The sequence below is a fragment of the Plasmodium fragile genome, assembly GCF_000956335.1.
Source record: "Plasmodium fragile strain nilgiri unplaced genomic scaffold supercont1.14, whole genome shotgun sequence".
NCBI classification, from domain to species: domain Eukaryota; phylum Apicomplexa; class Aconoidasida; order Haemosporida; family Plasmodiidae; genus Plasmodium; species Plasmodium fragile.
The window spans coordinates 125,693-144,841 of NW_012192594.1; the positions used below are offsets into that span (position 1 = coordinate 125,693).

At 45.2% G+C, this 19,149-nt stretch overlaps 5 protein-coding genes across 5 annotated transcripts; 1 reads left to right on the plus strand and 4 right to left on the minus strand.

The window, feature by feature from the left end:
* Positions 1 to 413: 413 nt before the first annotated feature.
* Positions 414 to 2,099, minus strand: AK88_01590 (ATP synthase subunit beta, mitochondrial; the record flags this gene model as incomplete). The annotated part of the gene is made up of 1 exon (XM_012479225.1): positions 414 to 2,099. One exon carries the CDS (start codon positions 2,097 to 2,099, stop codon positions 414 to 416), a length of 1,686 nt encoding a protein of 561 aa, XP_012334648.1.
* A 1,463-nt stretch (positions 2,100 to 3,562) lies between these two features.
* On the minus strand, positions 3,563 to 5,146 carry AK88_01591 (uncharacterized protein; the record flags this gene model as incomplete). Its single annotated transcript, XM_012479226.1, has 3 exons — positions 3,563 to 4,786; positions 4,912 to 5,013; positions 5,144 to 5,146. 3 exons carry the CDS (start codon positions 5,144 to 5,146, stop codon positions 3,563 to 3,565), a joined length of 1,329 nt encoding a protein of 442 aa, XP_012334649.1.
* A 1,175-nt stretch (positions 5,147 to 6,321) lies between these two features.
* Positions 6,322 to 8,352, minus strand: AK88_01592 (uncharacterized protein; the record flags this gene model as incomplete). Its single annotated transcript, XM_012479227.1, has 2 exons — positions 6,322 to 7,877; positions 7,968 to 8,352. 2 exons carry the CDS (start codon positions 8,350 to 8,352, stop codon positions 6,322 to 6,324), a joined length of 1,941 nt encoding a protein of 646 aa, XP_012334650.1.
* A 1,283-nt stretch (positions 8,353 to 9,635) lies between these two features.
* Positions 9,636 to 12,860, plus strand: AK88_01593 (uncharacterized protein; the record flags this gene model as incomplete). Its single annotated transcript, XM_012479228.1, has 1 exon — positions 9,636 to 12,860. The coding sequence occupies one exon, from the start codon at positions 9,636 to 9,638 to the stop codon at positions 12,858 to 12,860; it is 3,225 nt and encodes a 1,074-aa protein (XP_012334651.1).
* A 694-nt stretch (positions 12,861 to 13,554) lies between these two features.
* Positions 13,555 to 18,150, minus strand: AK88_01594 (uncharacterized protein; the record flags this gene model as incomplete). Its single annotated transcript, XM_012479229.1, has 1 exon — positions 13,555 to 18,150. The coding sequence occupies one exon, from the start codon at positions 18,148 to 18,150 to the stop codon at positions 13,555 to 13,557; it is 4,596 nt and encodes a 1,531-aa protein (XP_012334652.1).
* Between the last annotated feature and the right edge of the window lie 999 nt (positions 18,151 to 19,149).

The following is a 19,149-nucleotide window of genomic DNA, read 5'->3' on the forward strand; positions in this document are numbered from 1 at the left end:
GAATTGAAACATGGGTAAGTTTGGTTTAGTTTTGAGTGAGAAAAAGGGTCAGGAAAGAGGGGAGGGCGATCTGCCAACGTGGCCACCTGCCAACCAGGCGACGTGGGTACCGTGCAAGACATGTGGGAGGTACAGACGGTAGGGAAATGCACGCATGAACGGTAGTGTGGCTCATCTATGTGCCGAAGGTTCAGGAGCACACCAAGGCAGACACAATATTAGCACTCGCTAAAGCCATCTCTGTCGTTGTTTCTGTCGTTTTCGTAGTAAGCTCTGCCTCTGCATGAACGCTGTCCTCACATCTACTTATCTGCTATGTAGAGCTACCCCGTCCGCGCTACCGCCATTCGCAGTACCTCTATATAATAGCACCCACGCGCGTGTTATTACGAAGGCCTTGTACCCGCTTCACCTCAGGACACCTGCTTGGCCATCTCAACGGCCTTGGACTTGACTTCCTCCAGGTCGCCCACCATGTAGAAGGCCATCTCTGGCAGATCGTCACAGTTGCCCTTGAGTAACTCTGAAAATCCCTTGATGGTATCTTCCAACTCGACAAACCTACCCGGTTTACCAGTAAACACTTCAGCCACGGCAAATGGTTGCGAGAGAAATCTTTGTACCTTCCTTGCCCTGGCGACGGTTAGTTTATCCTGTTCAGACAGTTCGTCTATTCCCAATATAGCGATAATATCTTGTAGTGATTTATAATCCTGTAAGATCTGCTGTACATTTCTGGCCACTTCGTACTGTTCTGCACCCACAATATCTGGCGTTAACATACGGGAGGTTGAATCCAATGGGTCAACAGCAGGATAAATACCTAACTCAGCTATAGATCTTGACAGCACCGTGGTTGCATCAAGATGAGAAAAGGTGGTTGCAGGTGCAGGGTCTGTCAGATCATCTGCAGGTACATAAACAGCTTGAACAGATGTGATGGATCCATTTTTCGTTGTGGTAATTCTCTCCTGTAGAGCTCCTAAGTCAGTAGATAAAGTAGGTTGGTATCCGACTGCGGAAGGTATACGACCTAACAAAGCGGACACTTCAGATCCTGCTTGAGTAAACCTATATATATTATCCACAAAAAGTAACACATCCTGATTTTCTTCATCTCTAAAATATTCTGCTACGGTTAAACCAGTTAGGGCAACTCTTGCACGAGCTCCTGGGGGTTCATTCATCTGTCCATATACCAGAGCAGCTTTTGACCCATTAAAATCATATTCTCCATTTCCGATTTTTTTTTTCTTAATCACTCCAGTAGTTATCATTTCATGATACAAATCATTTCCTTCTCTTGTCCTCTCCCCCACTCCAGCAAAGACAGAATACCCTCCATGTTTCTTAGCTACGTTATTAATTAATTCCATAATGAGTACCGTTTTCCCCACCCCTGCACCACCAAACAAACCTATTTTACCTCCCTTAGCGTATGGTGCAATTAGATCGACTACCTTAATGCCTGTGATTAGAAGAGCAGGTTCTGTACTCTGGTCTGTGAATAAAGGTGGGTCCCTATGTATAGGTAATGTTTTGGCTGATTTTATATTTCCGCATTCATCAATGGGTTCCCCAATGACATTCATAATCCTTCCAAGCGTTTCTTTTCCTACAGGTACTGATATTGGTTTACCACTATCTAATACCTTTTGTCCTCTAACCAGGCCATCGGTTGCATCCATGGCGATGGTCCTCACCACTTTATTGCCCAGATGCTGTGCAACTTCTAAAATTATTTTTTTATCATCCAGTTCTGCTTCTAGTGCGTTTAGAATGGACGGGGGGGTGTCCTCAAATTCGACATCCACCACGGCTCCTATGACTTGTGATATTTTTCCCATCTTCATGCTACTCCCCTTATTGTCTCTTTTATTTGCAGCAGTTGCATCTCCTGGTCCTTTGGTCCCAGTGGCAGGATTCTTTTTCAAGTTGGCGCTTTCGCTGGTTGAGAAATGTCTACAGAGGGGTGTGCCGTTCACTGCGCATTCCGTTTTGCTGCTCACTTTTCCGCCCATTTTATTACCCCAAAATTGGCTACCCAATTTGGCGTACCGCCTGAGCGGCGTGTTCCGCATCCACCTGAACCGCTGCATTTTGTGGAGTTACTTCAACGGGCAGATGATATATATAGCTTCTTCAATGGTGTGTGCTGATGAACTTTCAGTTTAAATTTCGTTCTACGGTGAGTCACGCTTGGCCCAGCTCCACTTTTTTCTCCTTCTTTTTCCAGCTTCTTTCACAACACCTCTCTCTGTCGTTTCGCCGCTCACCCCCCAGGCAGTTTCTCAACACGTTGTAAATCCAACAGGGGAATTATGCCCGTAACCCAATTCGCAAAAAAAAAATTAAAAAAAGGGGAAAAAATGTTTTTCACGCGCTTTGTGTGATATGTCCCAGGGCTTCCACTACCACATATTATGCGTGAGTATTCACAGTGAATGGGGTCGCGAATGAGTGAAGTCAATACACACATTCGCTTATCATGCCATCAGTAGCACTACGCATGGCCCTTTTTTTTTTTTTTTTTTTTTTTTCTCACAAATGGAGTTTACATAAAAGGTATGCTTGGTTGATTAATTCCGTTCTGGTTCCTCCTCCACGGATGCTTTTTTATCGTTGGAAGAAAAAAAAAAATTCCAATGTGGTGAACGTGAGAGAATCTTCTTGCGACGTCAATTTATGATACCCCCTTCGCATGACAATCTGCACTCCCTGTTCGTGTGAGCCCTCTTTTTTAAAATTGCATCCCTTCCATATGCTTCTCCCATTTCCTACCGGTTCCGACATTAATTTTTTTTTTTTCACTCCAAATGGCAAAAACAAAAAACAATTAATGGGGTTGCTGATTTCGCCTGAATGTGGGGGTCGGGTCAACGCATAATACACGTATGCCAGTGCGCTAGCGCGACACACACGTGAGCATACACGAGCGTTGGTGCACCCCTAGGGGTTTTCACACGTGGATCTAAACGCGCAGCAGCAGCAGCACAGCAGCCGCCGCCGTCAGAGAACATATTGCACAATTGGCAAATGCGCCAGTAAAGGGTAACAACAGCTTTCCTTTTTTTGCACCTGACCCATTGTGTTGCTTTTTCCCCCCGCGGAAGCGATGGGCTGCAAAATAACCGGCGCAGCAGGCGCTCGGCTTACACTGAAGCGGTTAAGCAAATTGTGAACCGCGGGTGTGGCTAAGAGGACACGGCTTCACACCACGTGGGAGTGTGTTGTAATGAAAAGGGACCAAACGGGCTCGCCATTTTCCGGGAGAGAGACTCCAACGGAGCTTTTCCCACCTGTGCGACATTTACACTTTTGATTCATGTTGTTTCAGAGTGGAACGTCCCTTTGCGCGTTCGAGGTCTATCCCGCGGTGGGGGTAGTTCAAGGATGGAAAGGAAACATAATAAAATGAAAAAAAAAAAAATAATAATAAATAAATGAAAAGCAGACTAAGAAACAGCCACATCCGCGCCCGCTGGGGTATACGGGATGGAGTGGGCTCGCCGTTTGAGGGGCCCTAATAAAGAGCACCACACACACTCCCCCTGTTGCCCAATCAGGGGAAGGGCAAGGCGCCGGTCCAGGTGACAACTTGCTGCTTCAACGTTTGCAGTTCAGCACAATTAGGCAAGCCTTTTTTAAAATCAACGAGTTTTTTTCCATACTGTTCCTGCAACTGCACGGTTATTTTAATAGCCCGTTCCAAAATGTCTGCGATGAATTCCATGTCCTTTTCCTTTGCGCCTCTGGTGGTCATGGCAGGAGTACCAATACGCACCCCGCTGGGGGATACGCAGTCGACGTCAGAGGGAATGGTGTTTTTATTTAATGCCACATTAATCGCGTTACACGTTTCTTGTAGTTTAGATCCTGTGATCCCAAATTTCCTCAAATCTACAACAATGAGATGATTATCTGTTCCATTTGTCACCAAGTCAATATTTTTATTTATTAATGCTTTAGCTAATGCTTTACTGTTTAGTAGAACCTGTTGTGTGTACTCCTTAAAATAAGGTGATTTAACTTCCTTCAATTGACATGCCACAGCTGCAATTTTGTTGTTGTGGGGTCCCCCCTGGAAGCTTGGAAACACAGCACTGTTTATCTTTTGATCGATCCCAGGATTTCTTTTCTTATTAAAAAACACCAATGCACTTCTGGGTCCTCTTAATATTTTATGGGTCGTTGTGGTAACTACATCAGCATACAAAAATGCATTGTTCATAATTCCACATGCGACAAAACTTGAAATGTGTGAAATGTCTGCAAATAAATATGCACCTACTTCATCACAGATTTGTCTGAACTTTTCATATTCTATATCCCTAGGGTAGCTAGTGTACCCACAGATTATAACTTGGGGTTTGAAGGACAAAGCCATTTCTCTTACTGCATCTAAGTCAACATATCCTTTTTCATTACATTTGTAAAGTTTTGATTCAAACATATCGGAGGTGATGGAAACTTTTTTTTTTTCATCAAAGAACCCATGTGTTAAGTGCCCTCCTGAGCATAAGTGCATGCCCATTATTTTTCCCTTTACACCTACCAATGCGTAGAGGGCTTGGACGTTCGCTGCAGATCCGGAAAGAGGTTGCACATTCACACCCCATTCTTCTTCACTTACGTTGAAGGCTTCCAGAGCCCTCTTCTGGCAAAGCTCCTCGATTTTGTCAATGTAGTCATTCCCTCCGTAGTACCTCTTCTTGGGGTAACCCTCTGAGTATTTATTACTCACTCGATGCCCCAGACATTCACGCACTGCGATGTTTGTTAGATTCTACGGTGATGCAGTGGTGGAGAAGTGATGTGTGAAGAAAAAAAAAAAAAATTATGTTTCAACTCAACGACACAGCGCGTCTTATATGGGCTATCCCGCTTCTAACTCTTACGCGGAAGACTTACCTCAGAAGCAATCAAATTTATGGTCTCCTTTTGTCTCTTCTCTTCGTCTGCCAAAATGTCGTACAGGTCCTTGTCGACTTGATCCAGCGGCTTGTTGTTGAACTGAGAGGAGGGAGAGTTCGTTTCTGTGTGTGTCGGGCCACCACGGAGAAGAGAACAAGAAGTAAAAAGCATAAAAAGAAAGGAAAGCAAACAAGGGGAGAACATTTTTTTTGGGGGGGAGGTTTATTACCATTTTGCTCATAAGTGGGAAAATTAAAAGATGGGCTTAACTTTTGTTTGTTGGGATGGGGGGAGAGTCACTATTGTTGGGTGATATAAATCACTGGTATTTATATGTGCGTTTTTTTTTTTTTTTTCCCGTAGTGGGTTTTAGAGTTGTCATAAAGAATGAATGAACACACAAAGGTTGGTGAGTGCGATTGCACATTATCATTTCTCAGATTGTACCCCGGGTCAGTAAAAAAAAAAAAAAAAAAAAAAAAAGAGGTAACTAAAGGGTGGCAAAATATTCTTGACGCCAAGTACAAAAATTGCTTTTCCAAGTGTGCGCATTGGGGAGCTAACACAATTTGAAGTCCTGCCCCGCAAACGTGTGCATAAGTCAAGCAGCACCAGTGGAGAGAGAAAGAAATGGCTACCTCTCTCCACAGCTTGTATGTATTCCCTTCATTACTCTTCCGATTTGAGCCCCTTACGTGGTGAGCTACAGATGTATGTGTGCTTAAGGAAGTGGCGCTGCATACTCTCCCCATGATACAATTCGGGGGATGCGATTGCTCCTTCGAGTTGGAAGTGGGCTTTTCGCGGGCACCCCCACGCCATCCCCTATTAGTGTGTTCCGATTGCGTGGGTCATGGTGATGTGATGAGATGAGCTTATTGTGCGCGCATTGCAGTTATCTCCCTGGGCGTTTATATATATAAAAAAAAAAGGCGCTCTCCCCTTTGGCTTCCCACATGGAGGTGCCAAAAAGGAATTACGCAGCCCCCTTCACTTTCCCTCTTTTGGTGTACTGTGGGTTCAGTTTTGATTGGCAAATGGATGGGGAGAGGGGCCCAGTTCTCCCGGACGGGTACAGCAGTTTTGTGACATAAAAAAAGGGAACACACGTTTCGAGGTGTAGAAGTACGTCTAAACGTACGCGTGGGCGAACGCGCCCGTGCAGCTATGCGCACTGTCGAGGCACCCCGGGGGAAGGACGCAAAAATTGAACAAGAAAATTATATGCACATAGGGGGGAGGGGAGGAAGGGGCCAACGCTGCCTTTGTGCAACAAAAAAAGGGGGAAGTAAAAATGGGAGCAAGAAAAAACACGCATGGGGAGGTTACTACGAAATACAAACAATGGTAGGAAAATACGGACAGGTGCCATTTCGTGCATGCTTATATGTCGTGTGGCTCCCCCCCCTAGGTGGTGTTCCGCGGGGGAGACTTGGGGCGCAGGTTCTCAATCTCGTTGGTGGTGCCCATGTACTTGCCACCCACATAGGAAGTGGCCTCGGGCCAAGCGATGTCCCCCTCGAACCACCCAGTGTACTCTTCCTTATTGAACAAAGTGGAGTCCAAATTTTTCCCCAAAGTCAGCCAGCCATTGCGGATATTCCTGTTAGTACCAAACAGCTCAATCTTCCTCCTGCCGAGACAAAATTTTTCAATTATTTTATACAGTTCCTCCGGCTTGTTGTTATTGTAAATATTTTCATCTGTTTCCTCTGCTATAATAACATCAGTGTCGAGATTGGCATGAATAAAATGAATATCGAGGGAACGTCTAACGGCTCCCTTAATACCAACCAAGCAATGTTCAGTAGTCCTCTGCAGGTATGAATTTTCATTATTTATTTCGTTGAGGTATTTTATTTTTTTGCTGGTTTCCTTAATATTAGTTTTCAACCAACAGATATCTTCACATCTACGGTAACCCCATTTGCTTAACAGAGTTCGAGCATCCTCTAGGTGGGTAATTCCACACCAAATAAAAAGAAACGAAGGGACATCAGCTATTTTTTCAATTTCTAAACTAGCCAAATCCTCCAGGGACCAAAACTTATCCTTCTCGTGATTAATGTCTCCATTCAAATCATAGTTTTCTATATGCATGCTGTTTAGTAAACCTAGGTTGTGAATTTTTCTGTTGTAATATTCTTTCCATGGGGGGTCGATAAGGATAATATCAAATTTGGTACCCAAGGTACCCAAGTCAAATGTCCTCAAGTCACACTTTATGTATCTTGCTGGGGTAGACCTCTTCTTTATAATTACATTTTTTAATTCTAGTAGCTGCTTCAGCTTAGGGTATTTATCAAATCGCTTATTTTCATCACTGTCTCTAATAAAATTTTGTGGCCTTTCTCCTGTGTTTATAAAATTCTGGTTGTAATCATTTTGGAGTCGTTCCCTTCCGTCTACATTTATGTTGTATGTCACAGCACTGCCCTTTGCTTCATTCTTGTGGTCCCCTTTTGTGGGTCCTCTTTTGCCCAGTTCTCCAGGGCAGTACCCGTCCCCCTGGAACATATGGCCACCACCGCTCATATGGTACGGCGTAGGTATGGGCCTACCATACGGGGGAGGAGGACCTCTAAAATTGCCTACAAAAATTCCATCGTCTTGTTTTACATTTGTGGCGAAATTGTCCACGCTGCTTAATCCAGGTGTCATGTCAAACATCATGGGGTTGTTATTGTCGGTGCCATGTGGGGGGTGCATCATCTGATTTGTTCCCTGCATGTGAAAGCTGTTTCCTCCTACGGCGATGCTATTTGGGCCCGTTGGGCAGGGGGGGAAACTGTTCATTCTCACACTTGGGGGGGGCATCGGCTGGGGAGGGTTCATCCCCATGTGGTACTTGTTTCCCCCTGGGTTGACATACATGTTGGTGTTCTTGTTTTTTAAATTGTTATGGGAGGGAAAGATTCCTGGTCCCCCCTCTTTCATCACGCCGCTGCTGTCTGGGGGTGCGACTGGAGGGGGGACAGGCGGCGCGATGGGAGGTGCCATTGGCGGTGGAGCCGGTGGTGCGGCTGGCGGTGGGATGGGCGGCGCGCACGGACCGGTGCTGCCACCCTTGCTTGGCGGAGGGGGACTTATAGCGTTGCTGTTCGGGTAACTCGGGATGGGCGGCACATTGGCAGGGTTGAAGTTTTTGTTCATGTACGGGATGCCACCCGGGGGGGGAATCCCACTCGGTGGAGGTACGCCACTTGGGGGGCTTGGAAAATTGCCACCGCTGCTGCCGTAGTTCACGCCCCCCTTGGGAAAATTCTTTTTGCCGCTATAAGGATGATGGTACTGTGGCGAGTTGCTACTTGATTGTTTGCTAAACGGGGGGGCGCTTTTTAAAGTTGGGTTCAAATTGGAGTTCGCCCCCCCTCCAGCTCCAACTCCTCCCTTGTTGTTATTAGCTCTTCCGTTGAGGAAATTTCCCTGGTTGTTCATTGGCTTGCTATAAAATGGATAAGCGTTACGAACTACTGTATGGGTGCGGGTGTAAAAATGGTGTTCCTTCCCTCGACGTACTGACTTTCACTTGTCGGTAGGTGAACCCAATCGCAGCTATAACGATGATCTGCTACATGGGGGAACTTTAATTTCGAATGTTACATTAGCTAGGTGGGGAAAAAAAATACTTCCAACACGTTGTAAAAAGCAAGTACAAATTGGGAGGAAGGAAGAAGACTCGTCCTTGCCTAACTGACAGGGGGGAAGGAAAATACCTGCCAACAGTTAAACGGAAAAAAACACAAATTCGTCTTGGCCTTTTTCCTTTTTATATTCACCTTCCTATTTTTCTCCTCTTATCTTTGCTTAACAGTTTGTGATATTTTTTTTTTTTTTTTTTTTGGGCGCTTTACGGAGGGAGCGAACTTGCCGTTTTTTCCGCCCGTACACTTTGGCGCAAAAAAAAAAAAAAAAATGAACAGATGGATGGAGGCAAGAATGAAGAAACGAAATAACCTACCCCGTTGTAGTGAGAAAAAAAAAAAAAAAAAAGCAGAAAAGCAGAATAGTGGGGATGCTTCACAAAAGGATGAGTTTTGTCCCATGGGATACAATGTTTCCTCCGAGAAGAGCCAACGACATAAGTGATTGCTTCCACTTTGCAACACGTGGCAATCACCCACAATGAGAATATCGCTGCTGTGTGGATAGGATGCAGCAATCATTATTCACACCTGTGCCAGTGTAAAAAAAAAAAAAAAAATGACTAGCTATATGGGTAGTTCTTCTTCAAGTGCCTACACAGGTGTAGCAACAACGGGTGGGACAGGAGAAAACATAAATTGTTCAATTTTTTTCACCTCATATCTGTGAGTATTGCAAGAGGGACATTGACTCGTTACAAGTGGGGAGTCGTCCTGTCCATGTAATCTCCCTGTGTATGTTTGTTGTCTTTTATAAGTGTGAGGGGGGCAGAGGCTGTATATAGCACTCGCTCGAGATAATGCCCATGGCTTAGTGAAGCTCTGCACCGATGAGAGGCCAGCCGTTGTGCTACTCCCCAAGCGAGCAAGCAAAAATGGGATAAACACACATATACCCATTATGCAGTTGTATCGTTGTAAGTGGCCTGATTTTGCAAGCCCAGTGGGGATGCCCCCCTAAAGAGTGAACGGCGTATACGAACACAGAATAAGCTCAGCAAGACAGTAACGCAGATATACACTGTGGAGTGAACGTGAAAAAACGCTGCGTGTTGGCGGAACCGCTTCGTTCGCACCATGTTGGGGAGAGTGCTAGGCCTGAAGGCCACCCAGCGCGCGGCGCGCACGCGCCGCTTTTTCTCGCACGAGTTGCTAAATCTGGGTATCCTTGCGCACATCGACGCGGGCAAGACGACCATTTCAGAGGACATCCTGTACAATGCCAACGAAATAAAAGTGAAGGGGAGTATCCATGACCAGAACACACAGCTGGACTTTTTAAAACAAGAAAGAGAAAGGGGAATAACAATCAAGACAGCCTACTCATGTTTCAAATGGAACAATGTAAAAGTAAACCTAATAGATACCCCAGGACATGTGGACTTCAGCAACGAAACTTTCCTCTCATTATGTGTGTCAGACAAGTGTGTCATCGTGGTGGATGCAAAGGAGGGAATTCAAATTCAAACTTTCCATCTCTTCCACTACATAAAGGAAAATTTACCCATTTTTTTTTTTTTAAACAAAATGGACATACACGAAACGGACCTTGATTACAACCTTGAGAATCTTAAAAATAATTTGAGTCGAAAAAGTGTCCTTGTAACTTACCCTTTGTATGAAAATAAGGCCTTGAAGTTTATTTTGGACTTGCCCTCCATGTGTCTTTATTGGTACCCAAAGAGGAAGTATGGGCAGAAGTTTACTTGTAACAGAATGGACCTCTCCTCCGTTTTGCAGCACGTGGACTGTAAAATGGTGAGGAGCCATTTTGCTAACATAGGGATGGTGGGTGAAGCGGCCTCGACTTCTGCGGCGACCTCAACTTCCTCCGCGGCTACCTCGACTGCTCCTGAGGCGATCACCCCGGAGCGCCTCCTAAGAGTACTGTCCAGGGATACCATCCACCACGTGTTACAGAAAAGGGAGGAGCTCGTAGAGGCTCTCTGCGATTTGGAACCCGACCTGGAACGCAAGTACGTAAACAATGTTAGAATAGAATACAGTGAGGTGAGAAAGTGCTTAGCCAAGTGGATAAAACTGAAGGAAATTTTTCCCGTGTTGGCCGGCAGTGCGCTGAATTCGTTTGGTGTTCACCTCCTTCTCGATTATGTCACAAGTGGTGGTGTCGCGGTGGGCGATGACCACCACTCCGATAGGGAGGTCTCCTCATGTAAAGTAAGAGCACCACAGCTCGGCCCCAAAATGAATGATGTGCAGGGTAACTCCCCAGTGGGGTCATCCCCAATGGGTGTAAGTCAGCCCATCCGTGCAGGGCACATAAATAGAGTGGCCAGCCCCCCTCGTCCAGCTACCCCCTTGCATCACAACACAAACATTACCGTTGGACTTCACAACCAAGTTAAAAAAAGGTACACATATTTACAGCGCTACAAAACTGTCCTGTTCATATTCAAGCTTGTGAGCGAAAAAAATGGACACAACACATTTTGTAAAATTCTCAAGGGAGAGCTAGTTAAAAATGCCACGCTTGTAAACCTGCGAAATGGAGGAACGGAAGTGGTGAAGGGACTTTACAAAGTCAAAGCCGATAGGTATGTTATGATTAATACGTTGAGTGCGAATGATATAGGAATGGTTCGTGGACTCGAACATGTCCTTGTGTGTGATTTTATGTGTGAGTTGGAGGAACCACCTTGTAACATGGATTGTACAGGTGTAGTGGGGGCAGAGCGCCGAGTGAGCAGCACTACGTTGCGCGGCAGGAATGATGGTGCAGGTGACCAGAAAAGGAAAAAAAAAAGCGAGACGACCATGCAGGGAAGCCACTTTCAGCAGCGAAGCCACCTTCAGCAGGAGAACTCGCTCCAGGACATCTACAAACATATGAAACACGAAATTGAAAGCAAAGAATTGTGGTTCTTCCTCAAGAATTATAAAAAACGAATAAGCAAAAATGTCATTGTGTGTACATGCGCTATAGAGCCAAAGGATTGTAAAAAGGAAAGCGAACTTAAGCAGGTGCTGCGGAACATCTGCTTAGAAGATAACAGCATCGTCGTTTACACAGACCCCAATAGAAAACTCGTCATTGGATCCATAGGTATATTAAACATTGAAGTCACCCTGGACAAAATAAAAAGTGATTACAACATTGATATTAGGACTGATGAGGTGGAGGTAGTGGAGAAGGAGTATCTTACGGGGCACTACGAGCAGACCATAACAAAAGAGATGAAGGTGAACTCCAACCTCTCGCACATAACGATCGGCTTGACCATTCGCGAGAAGGAGTTCGTGGATGTTTCGAGGTTCATCCAAAATGCGCTCAGGTATGAGAGCGTGTCCAAGTTGCTGGGGGCGACAAGGATGAAGACAGGGAAGGAAGCCATAACTGATCAAACGGTAACTGAGGAAGCATCGTGTGAGGAGCAAACAATCACCATGATGCAGTCGAATGGTTCCTTATCGACCCCAATGAGCAGACACGACTCTGTTTTTTGTGCCCCACCCGAAAGAGGGGGGGGTCGGCCCACGAATCAACCCAACTGCAGCATTGAGGTGGAGCTTAACAACGCAGAAGCGGGGCTATCTGGTGCTGTGGGGTGGGGAAAGCGCACAACCGAAATTAGTATTAACGCGAACTGTGAGGAGGGGGGTCGAATGAATGGCTCACATGATTGGGCAAGTGGGTCGACAAATGATTCTCCCCCACACGCGGAGCACCCGCAGGAAGGTGTTGAGGAAGGCGTGGAGGAAGACGTGGACGAGTACCTCCTCAACTTCAATTACGAGGACCTGTTCCAAAGCAGCGTTCGCGTCCATAAAGACGTGCACCTGTACATCGCGGAGCTGCAGAGGAGAGAGAAAAAAAAAAAAAACTTTTACGAAGAAATTTTACAGAGCTGTATTGTCACCCTGAAGAACTGCCTAACCAGTGGCTTCCAAACAAGCGGAAGCATCATTAGCACGGAGGTAGAAATTACAAAGTTGGACATATCGGATGACACCACTGTGGCGGTGGCCAAGTATGCATGTAATGACTTGTACTATAGAATGATTAAGCGAGCCAACGTGTGCATAGCGAAGCCCATATCTCTTCTGCAGATTCAGACCGAGGAATCCTTCGTGGGAACCATCGTGAAGGACCTAATTCAGCAAAGAAGTGGAACCATTGTTCAGATCACAAAGAATAATGACTCCCGCCATTTTAAGAGCATGAAGATTATTGCAATCGCTCCGGTTAAAAATACACATAACTACGCCTCCATTTTGAGGTCCATTTCGAGTGGCCACGCCCACTGTTTGATGACTTTTTGCGGCTACAGCAAGGAGGGGTAGCCGCGGGCCGAATGGAAAACAGATGATAAGCCGATGTGGACAATCATCCCTTCGTAAATTCGCCACTTGAGTGGTCGCCTATTATTCGTTTGTTAAGTTTTTTTTTTTTTTTTTTGGTGGGTGACCCCTCGGGGAAGGCATGCCATCTGCCCTACCCCCCCCAACTAGTGAACATGGGAAGTCAGGTGCTCGCTGACCGAGCCGCTGTCTTTCTTCTACATTTGGCACATCTTAATTGAGTTAATTGTTATCCCCCTCCCCCTGGAGAGGGGGTAGATATGTTTATATACATACAAACACGCACATGTGCACATATGCGCATGGGGTTAAATTGGTTAAAAGGAACGCTAAACACGTTGGGCGTTAACATGGTGTAATTAAAAATGGGGACAAATGCTATCAAAGCAAAAGCTCTGCTTTGAAAAAAAAAAAAATAAATAAAAATGAAACAATATGATATGATAATACGATAAAATGGTGAATGGGTGGGTAGACGGATGACCTGAAAAACGCTTCCGTTTTTTTTTTTTCTTCTTGCTCTTCTGCGTATATCCGCTGCGCCTTCAGACGCGTCCCCAAGTTTTTCACGTGATCCCAATTGGCCTTCTCCCGCGCTGGGGGCTCGTGCCCACAGAATATTATAGCCGGGAGTGGGCGGAGCTTTGTTTTTTTTTTTTTTTGAGCCCCCCCTTTTCTAGGCACTCAGGTTAACCTTCTCAGTCATCTCCTGCGTGTGCAAGGACTGGTTAAAATTAACCCACAAATTGGGGAAGCTAGCCTGCATTTTCTTTTTGTACTTCTTCTTTAAATTGACGCCCTGCTGATAATAAGTTTTCTCCATTGTGTAACTGGATGAGCATATTTTACCTGACCCGTTCAGGTAATTTTCTTTGCATAATTGTTGAACGAAATCAATTTCCTCATTAAATATTTTTTCAAACAAAATATCGTTGGCAGTTTGGAGTTCTGAATTTTTGGACAAAATTAATTCTTTATAAATATCAAATGTATCTTCGTGGAGATAATTTTTTTTGTTTTTCTTTGCGTCTATGTTTTGCTCCTTTTTAATGATGAACTCCATAACTCCTTTGTGTGATTTGAGGGAAATGTGCTCGTCACTTGTGTACATAAGGTAGTCATTTTTGCGCCTTCCGTTTCCTTCTATCATATACACCGCGTCGCTATCTGCGTAACTGCTTTGTACGTTGCTTCGAACGTTGCTGCGAACGCTGCTTTGAATTGCCTTCCCCTTAGCCACACACAGATTTTTTAAAAATATTTCCATGTCGTCGAACAGGGCATTTTTCTCCATGGGGTCTTCCCCCCCTGAACTCATACGCTGATCCGCTTGCCCCATGTCGCTCTTCCCACTCGTTTCACGAACAGAACCGTTTTTGTTTCTTCTGCTCTTGGACGTCATCCTCTGCATCATCATTTCTCTAATAATGCTCGTAATATCTCCTTCCATTTCTTTCTGGTTAAGCTTCCTCTTGTTGAGAGTATCTTTTTTCTTTTTCTCTTTTGTACCGGGTACGACGTGGTTCTTCGCGTCCATCCCCTTTTGTGTCTTTTCGACTGATGGTCTTTCCCCCTCTGTCTTGGCAGCCGGTACTACTTTCTCTGCATCTCCCATTTGTGCATAATCACCCTGTCTTTCATCTTCCTCTCCGTTAGGAAGATGTTCCTGTGTGTTCTCATTCCAAGCATGGGCAGTACTACCACCACTTGTATGTTGGTTAGTCGTTTCCACTTTCGCTGCATTTTCGTTGATAAAGCTATTCATCGCATTGTGGAGGTCATCAAAATGGAGAATCTCCTTGGTGGCGGCTCTTCTCCTTTCAATATAATCTTCAATTATTGCTTGGAGGGGCACATCTGGGTTGCTGTTTTGAATACTTAAAACTTCCTGTGCGTGCTTTTTCATTTGTTCTTCCTGACTAATATTATTATCCTGTGCGCCTTTTTTGTCTCGCTTTTCTCGTGTGCGAGAGGGGCTCACCGTGTCACTCGAAGCAGCGATAGCAGTCGCTGTGGCGTCATCTCCGAGTGCGTCACCTACAATGTCGACTACTCCAATGGGTGTGTCCTCCTTATCAGCTTGGCAGGTCGGTCCACCACCACCCCTGTCCTTCTTGGCCCCCTCTTCCACAACATCCTTCTTCTCCTTTGCACCGACACCTACATCAGTTTTTACCTTTTCGGTGTCCCTCTTTAGAGAGGATTGTTCATTCTTCTTCTTGTCTCCCTTCTCTTTCATTTTATCCTCTTTGATGTTTGTTTCTTCCTGTTCCGCTTCATAACCTTTCACCTTCTTCTGTTTTGAAAGTGTTCCCCCTTCCGCGCTGGGGTCTTCTTTCGGCTGGGTGGTGCTTCCCACCGGTACATCCTCCGTTGCTTCCGCCACAGGGGGCGTAGAAACAGTGGTAGAAGCCTTCTTGTTTGCCTTTTGTCCTGCGCTTGGGGATGTCTTTGCCTTTGCCTCGTCAGTCTTTCCTTTTTTACTTCCATCAAACGTATAATTAAAGAAGCTTCCAATTTTTAAAGCAATTTTGGCATACTTGTTTTTTTTCTCCTCTTGTGGCTGCTCGACGGTTTGCTTCTTCTCCTTGGTGCCTTCGGCCGCTTGGTCTTCCACTTGAGCTGGCTTATTCTCCACGTTTGCACTCACGCTGCTGCTGACGGTGGTGACGTTGGCGACGTTGGCGATGTTGGTGATATTGGCGGCACTGCTACCACTATTGGGGTGCTTCTTCTTTTGTTTCTTCGCATCCTTGTCGTCTTCTCTTAGAGGAGGGAAGTCCACCTCGGAGGGTTGCTCATTCTGCACAGCGTCCGGAGCCGATTGGCCACCCTTGCCACTGGTCTTTTGATCTTCCGCAGGGAGTTCTTCCGTGGGGGCTTTTCCCGTTTTGGCTCCACCAGTTTTGGCCTCTGCCACTTTGACTTTTGCCATTTTCTCTTCGCCCGCCTTCGCTTCGCTCACCTTTGCCTCGCTCAATTTTGCCTCCCCCTCCTTTGCTTCGCTCACCTTTGCTTCTCCCACCTTTGCCTCTTCCGCCTTTTTCTTCTCGTTGGCCTTTTTCTTTTCTGCCTTCTTTTTCATCTTCTTCTTTTTGTCCTTGTCAAAGTGGACGTCCGTTATGAGCGGGTAGTTCTCCGACATGCCGTCGGCGTAGTAGGGGTCTTCGTCTAGTTCGAGGCTGTTGTTCTTGCTGGCGTTGTCATGCGTAGATGCGCCGTTATTGTGGAGGGAGTCTTTATAATTCTTCTCCTTATGCGTGGCACTCGCGCTTGCACTGGCATTTGCAATGGCAGTGGAAGTGGCAGTGGCGCCGTGGTCTTCCTTACCCCGATGGGTGATTGGTATATTTTCCTCACTCTTCTGCTTTTTCTTCTTCTTCTTGCTTTTCGTTTGCGCATTATTCTTTTCTTCGTCCCCCTCCTGCAAGGAAGTCATCGCTATTCCAGCATTCTTTATGAGGTTAGCGAAATTTCCCTCGGAGCTCCACTTGCTTTTCTCCTCACCGGCGTGATGGTTATCTTTGTTGGCCCCCTTGCTGGTCAGGGCATCCTTCATCTTGGTGTCCTTTTTCATGTCCTCCGTCCCCTTCTCCCCGGACCTTCCTAACCCTTTACCTGCTATCTCCAAACTTTTTGCCTTCCCATCAGAGAGCAATGATGCCATGGACGAGTGTTGCTTCTTCGAGTGGGTACCTTCATCCATGGTGTCACTCCTTTTGTTTGGGTCCGCTAAGTCCTTTTCATTGGTGCTGGACATTGCCGCAGCAAAGGAGAGCATTGCAGGGGGACAACTTGCGGTAGCACCTCCTCCCGATGTTGCCACTCCCCCCACCATTCCGTCCTCCCCTTTTCTACCCGACTTTACTACCACCCCCCCGGACGCGTCATGCGAGTTGTTATTCTGCTCACTTTTCTTGTCCGGGTGTTTTTTAAAATAAAAATATAGTAGGTCATGGTAAATGTGTTTTGGCCCATGAATATCATCTTTGGAAAAACTGTCAATGACGTTACCCAATTCGTGCAGGTAAAAACAATCCTCATTTGTACAAATGCTATTCTTCAAATATGCAGCACAGTATTTGGTGGTCCCAAATGATGCCTTCAAAATTTTATTATCCAACACCATGCCGTCAATAAAATAAATCGCATTAATGGCTTCCTTTTCATTACTGTATGTGATGTAGGCACTGAATGATGGGCCATTGTAGTGAGGATTATAAGCCTGCGATTTATTTATTATTATATTTTGAATTTGCCCATATTTTCCAAAGTATTCATTTTTTTTTAATATATTTTTTTTTGCATAATTGGCTGTGATGCCAATGACAAAGACGAGGTTGCGTTGAACAACCCTAATCCCTTTTATAATTTCAAATATATTTTCATGCTCATGAATATTATATGTGTTGGGGTTTTTGTATAATTCAGGTCTGTTAAAAATTGCACTGCTGCTTCCACTGTAGTGGTTAAGAAGAGCGTTGTTCGTAATACCTAGGAATGTGCTAGATGTTCCTACATTTTGGCCTGCCCCAGAAGAACCGCTAACTCCATTAGGAGCATTTGTACCATTATTATTGCTGCTGTTATTTGCATCTGTTTTATTTCCCTTGTGATTACTTTTTTGCTTTTTCACCAACTGTTCATGGGTCTCCCTATTATATATGAAATTCTTCTCATCGTAGCTTCTCCTACATGCAGGGCACTTATTGCACATGTGGTCTCGTATGTAATACAAGCACCACAAACATATCTGGTAGCCACAATCACAGGGGAAGAAGTTTCTGTCTGTCTCGTCTAACACTTCTACACACAATGGGCAGAGTATATTATTTTTGTCCTGACTATCCCCTTCCTCCTTATTGCCATTCCCTCCTCCATTGGGGCCACTCCCCTTGTTACACTCTTCTTCGTTTTTTGGAAGCAACTCCTTCTCCTTCCCACTGAGTGTCATTTTTGCGACTTTTTTATTCTTCGGTTCTGCTTCTTCCACGGTGTAAAATAAGTGCTCGTTGTTCAGCTCTCCTTCTTCTTCAGGGTCCCTGTCCCATGGGTCTTCGTGGCTCTGTACATCCACGTCCTTCCCCTTCCTTTCCGCTCCAGCACCCTTTCCGTTCGCACTCGCGCCGTTAGGGTTGCTGCTCTCGGCGACTCCGTTAACCTTTTTACTGCCACTACTTGCCTCCTCGAACTTTTCCCCTTTTTTATAATAGTAGGACCTGTTGAATGCCCTCCGTAAGTAGCGCTTATCAGTGGAGCTGCCCTTCTTCATCTTTTCCCCCCCCTGTTCGCGTCACGGGTGCGTGTGTCACGAATTCGTATTGTTATGGAAGTCCATGTCATGGACGCACAAGTCACTAGTGTGCACGTCATCGGTTTGCCAATCGCGCATGTTCCCCTCTACCCCTCCTGTGGCGTGGCGAAATGAGAAGGAGGAAGAACCGGCGCAATTACAAGAATGGCTACATAAAAGCTATGCCAAAGTTATAGTTATGGCTCAACTTTAGAACGGGCAATTGTACATGTAAATAAATTCATATATTTGTTGGTGTAGCTGCCAAAATGCTGCATCTCGCAGATGTTGTAGCTACGACCTTGTGAGCGTGGTGGTTAAAAAAAAAAAAAAAAAAAAGGTGGGGGAGCGCCACATGAGAACGGGTCAGGTGTGGAGAGAGGGGGATGCGATAAGTGTCGCCCTTTGTGTGTCCTTGACCGTTTTGTTTGCCCAGGTTATCCACTGGCCGTGATAAACCGGGCAGTGCGCCCAACGCGTCAAACGGCGGCAAACTGTGGCAAACTGGCGGCGAATTCAGCGGCCAGCAACTGCCAAGTCACTGCTGAGTCACAACACGGATGAAAAACATAACGTGCGTACCAACTTTCCACCAAACAATGGAAAAAATGAACGCTCGAAGAGAGAAAAAAAAAAAAGAGTAACGAAAAAATAAAAACAAACGACGGATCCTTAGAAAGTTTAAAAACCTGGATGAAAATAAATGAACTTCTCCATTTAATTACCTTCTCAGGAAACACTAACTTTTTTTTTTTTACTTGGGAATTGCAAGAATTTATTCTGCCCAGAAATTCAAAAAAAAGAAGAAGAAAAAAAAAAAAAAGGAAGAAGGAAAAAAAAAAAAAAGTGGAGTTTATAATAAAATGGAAATTTCCTCGATAAGCAATTTTAGCTGCAATGACGAGGTGAAGAAAAAAAAAACTTCAGATTATTTCTCACATAAAGAAAAAAAAAAAAAATGAAAAAAAAAAAAAAAAA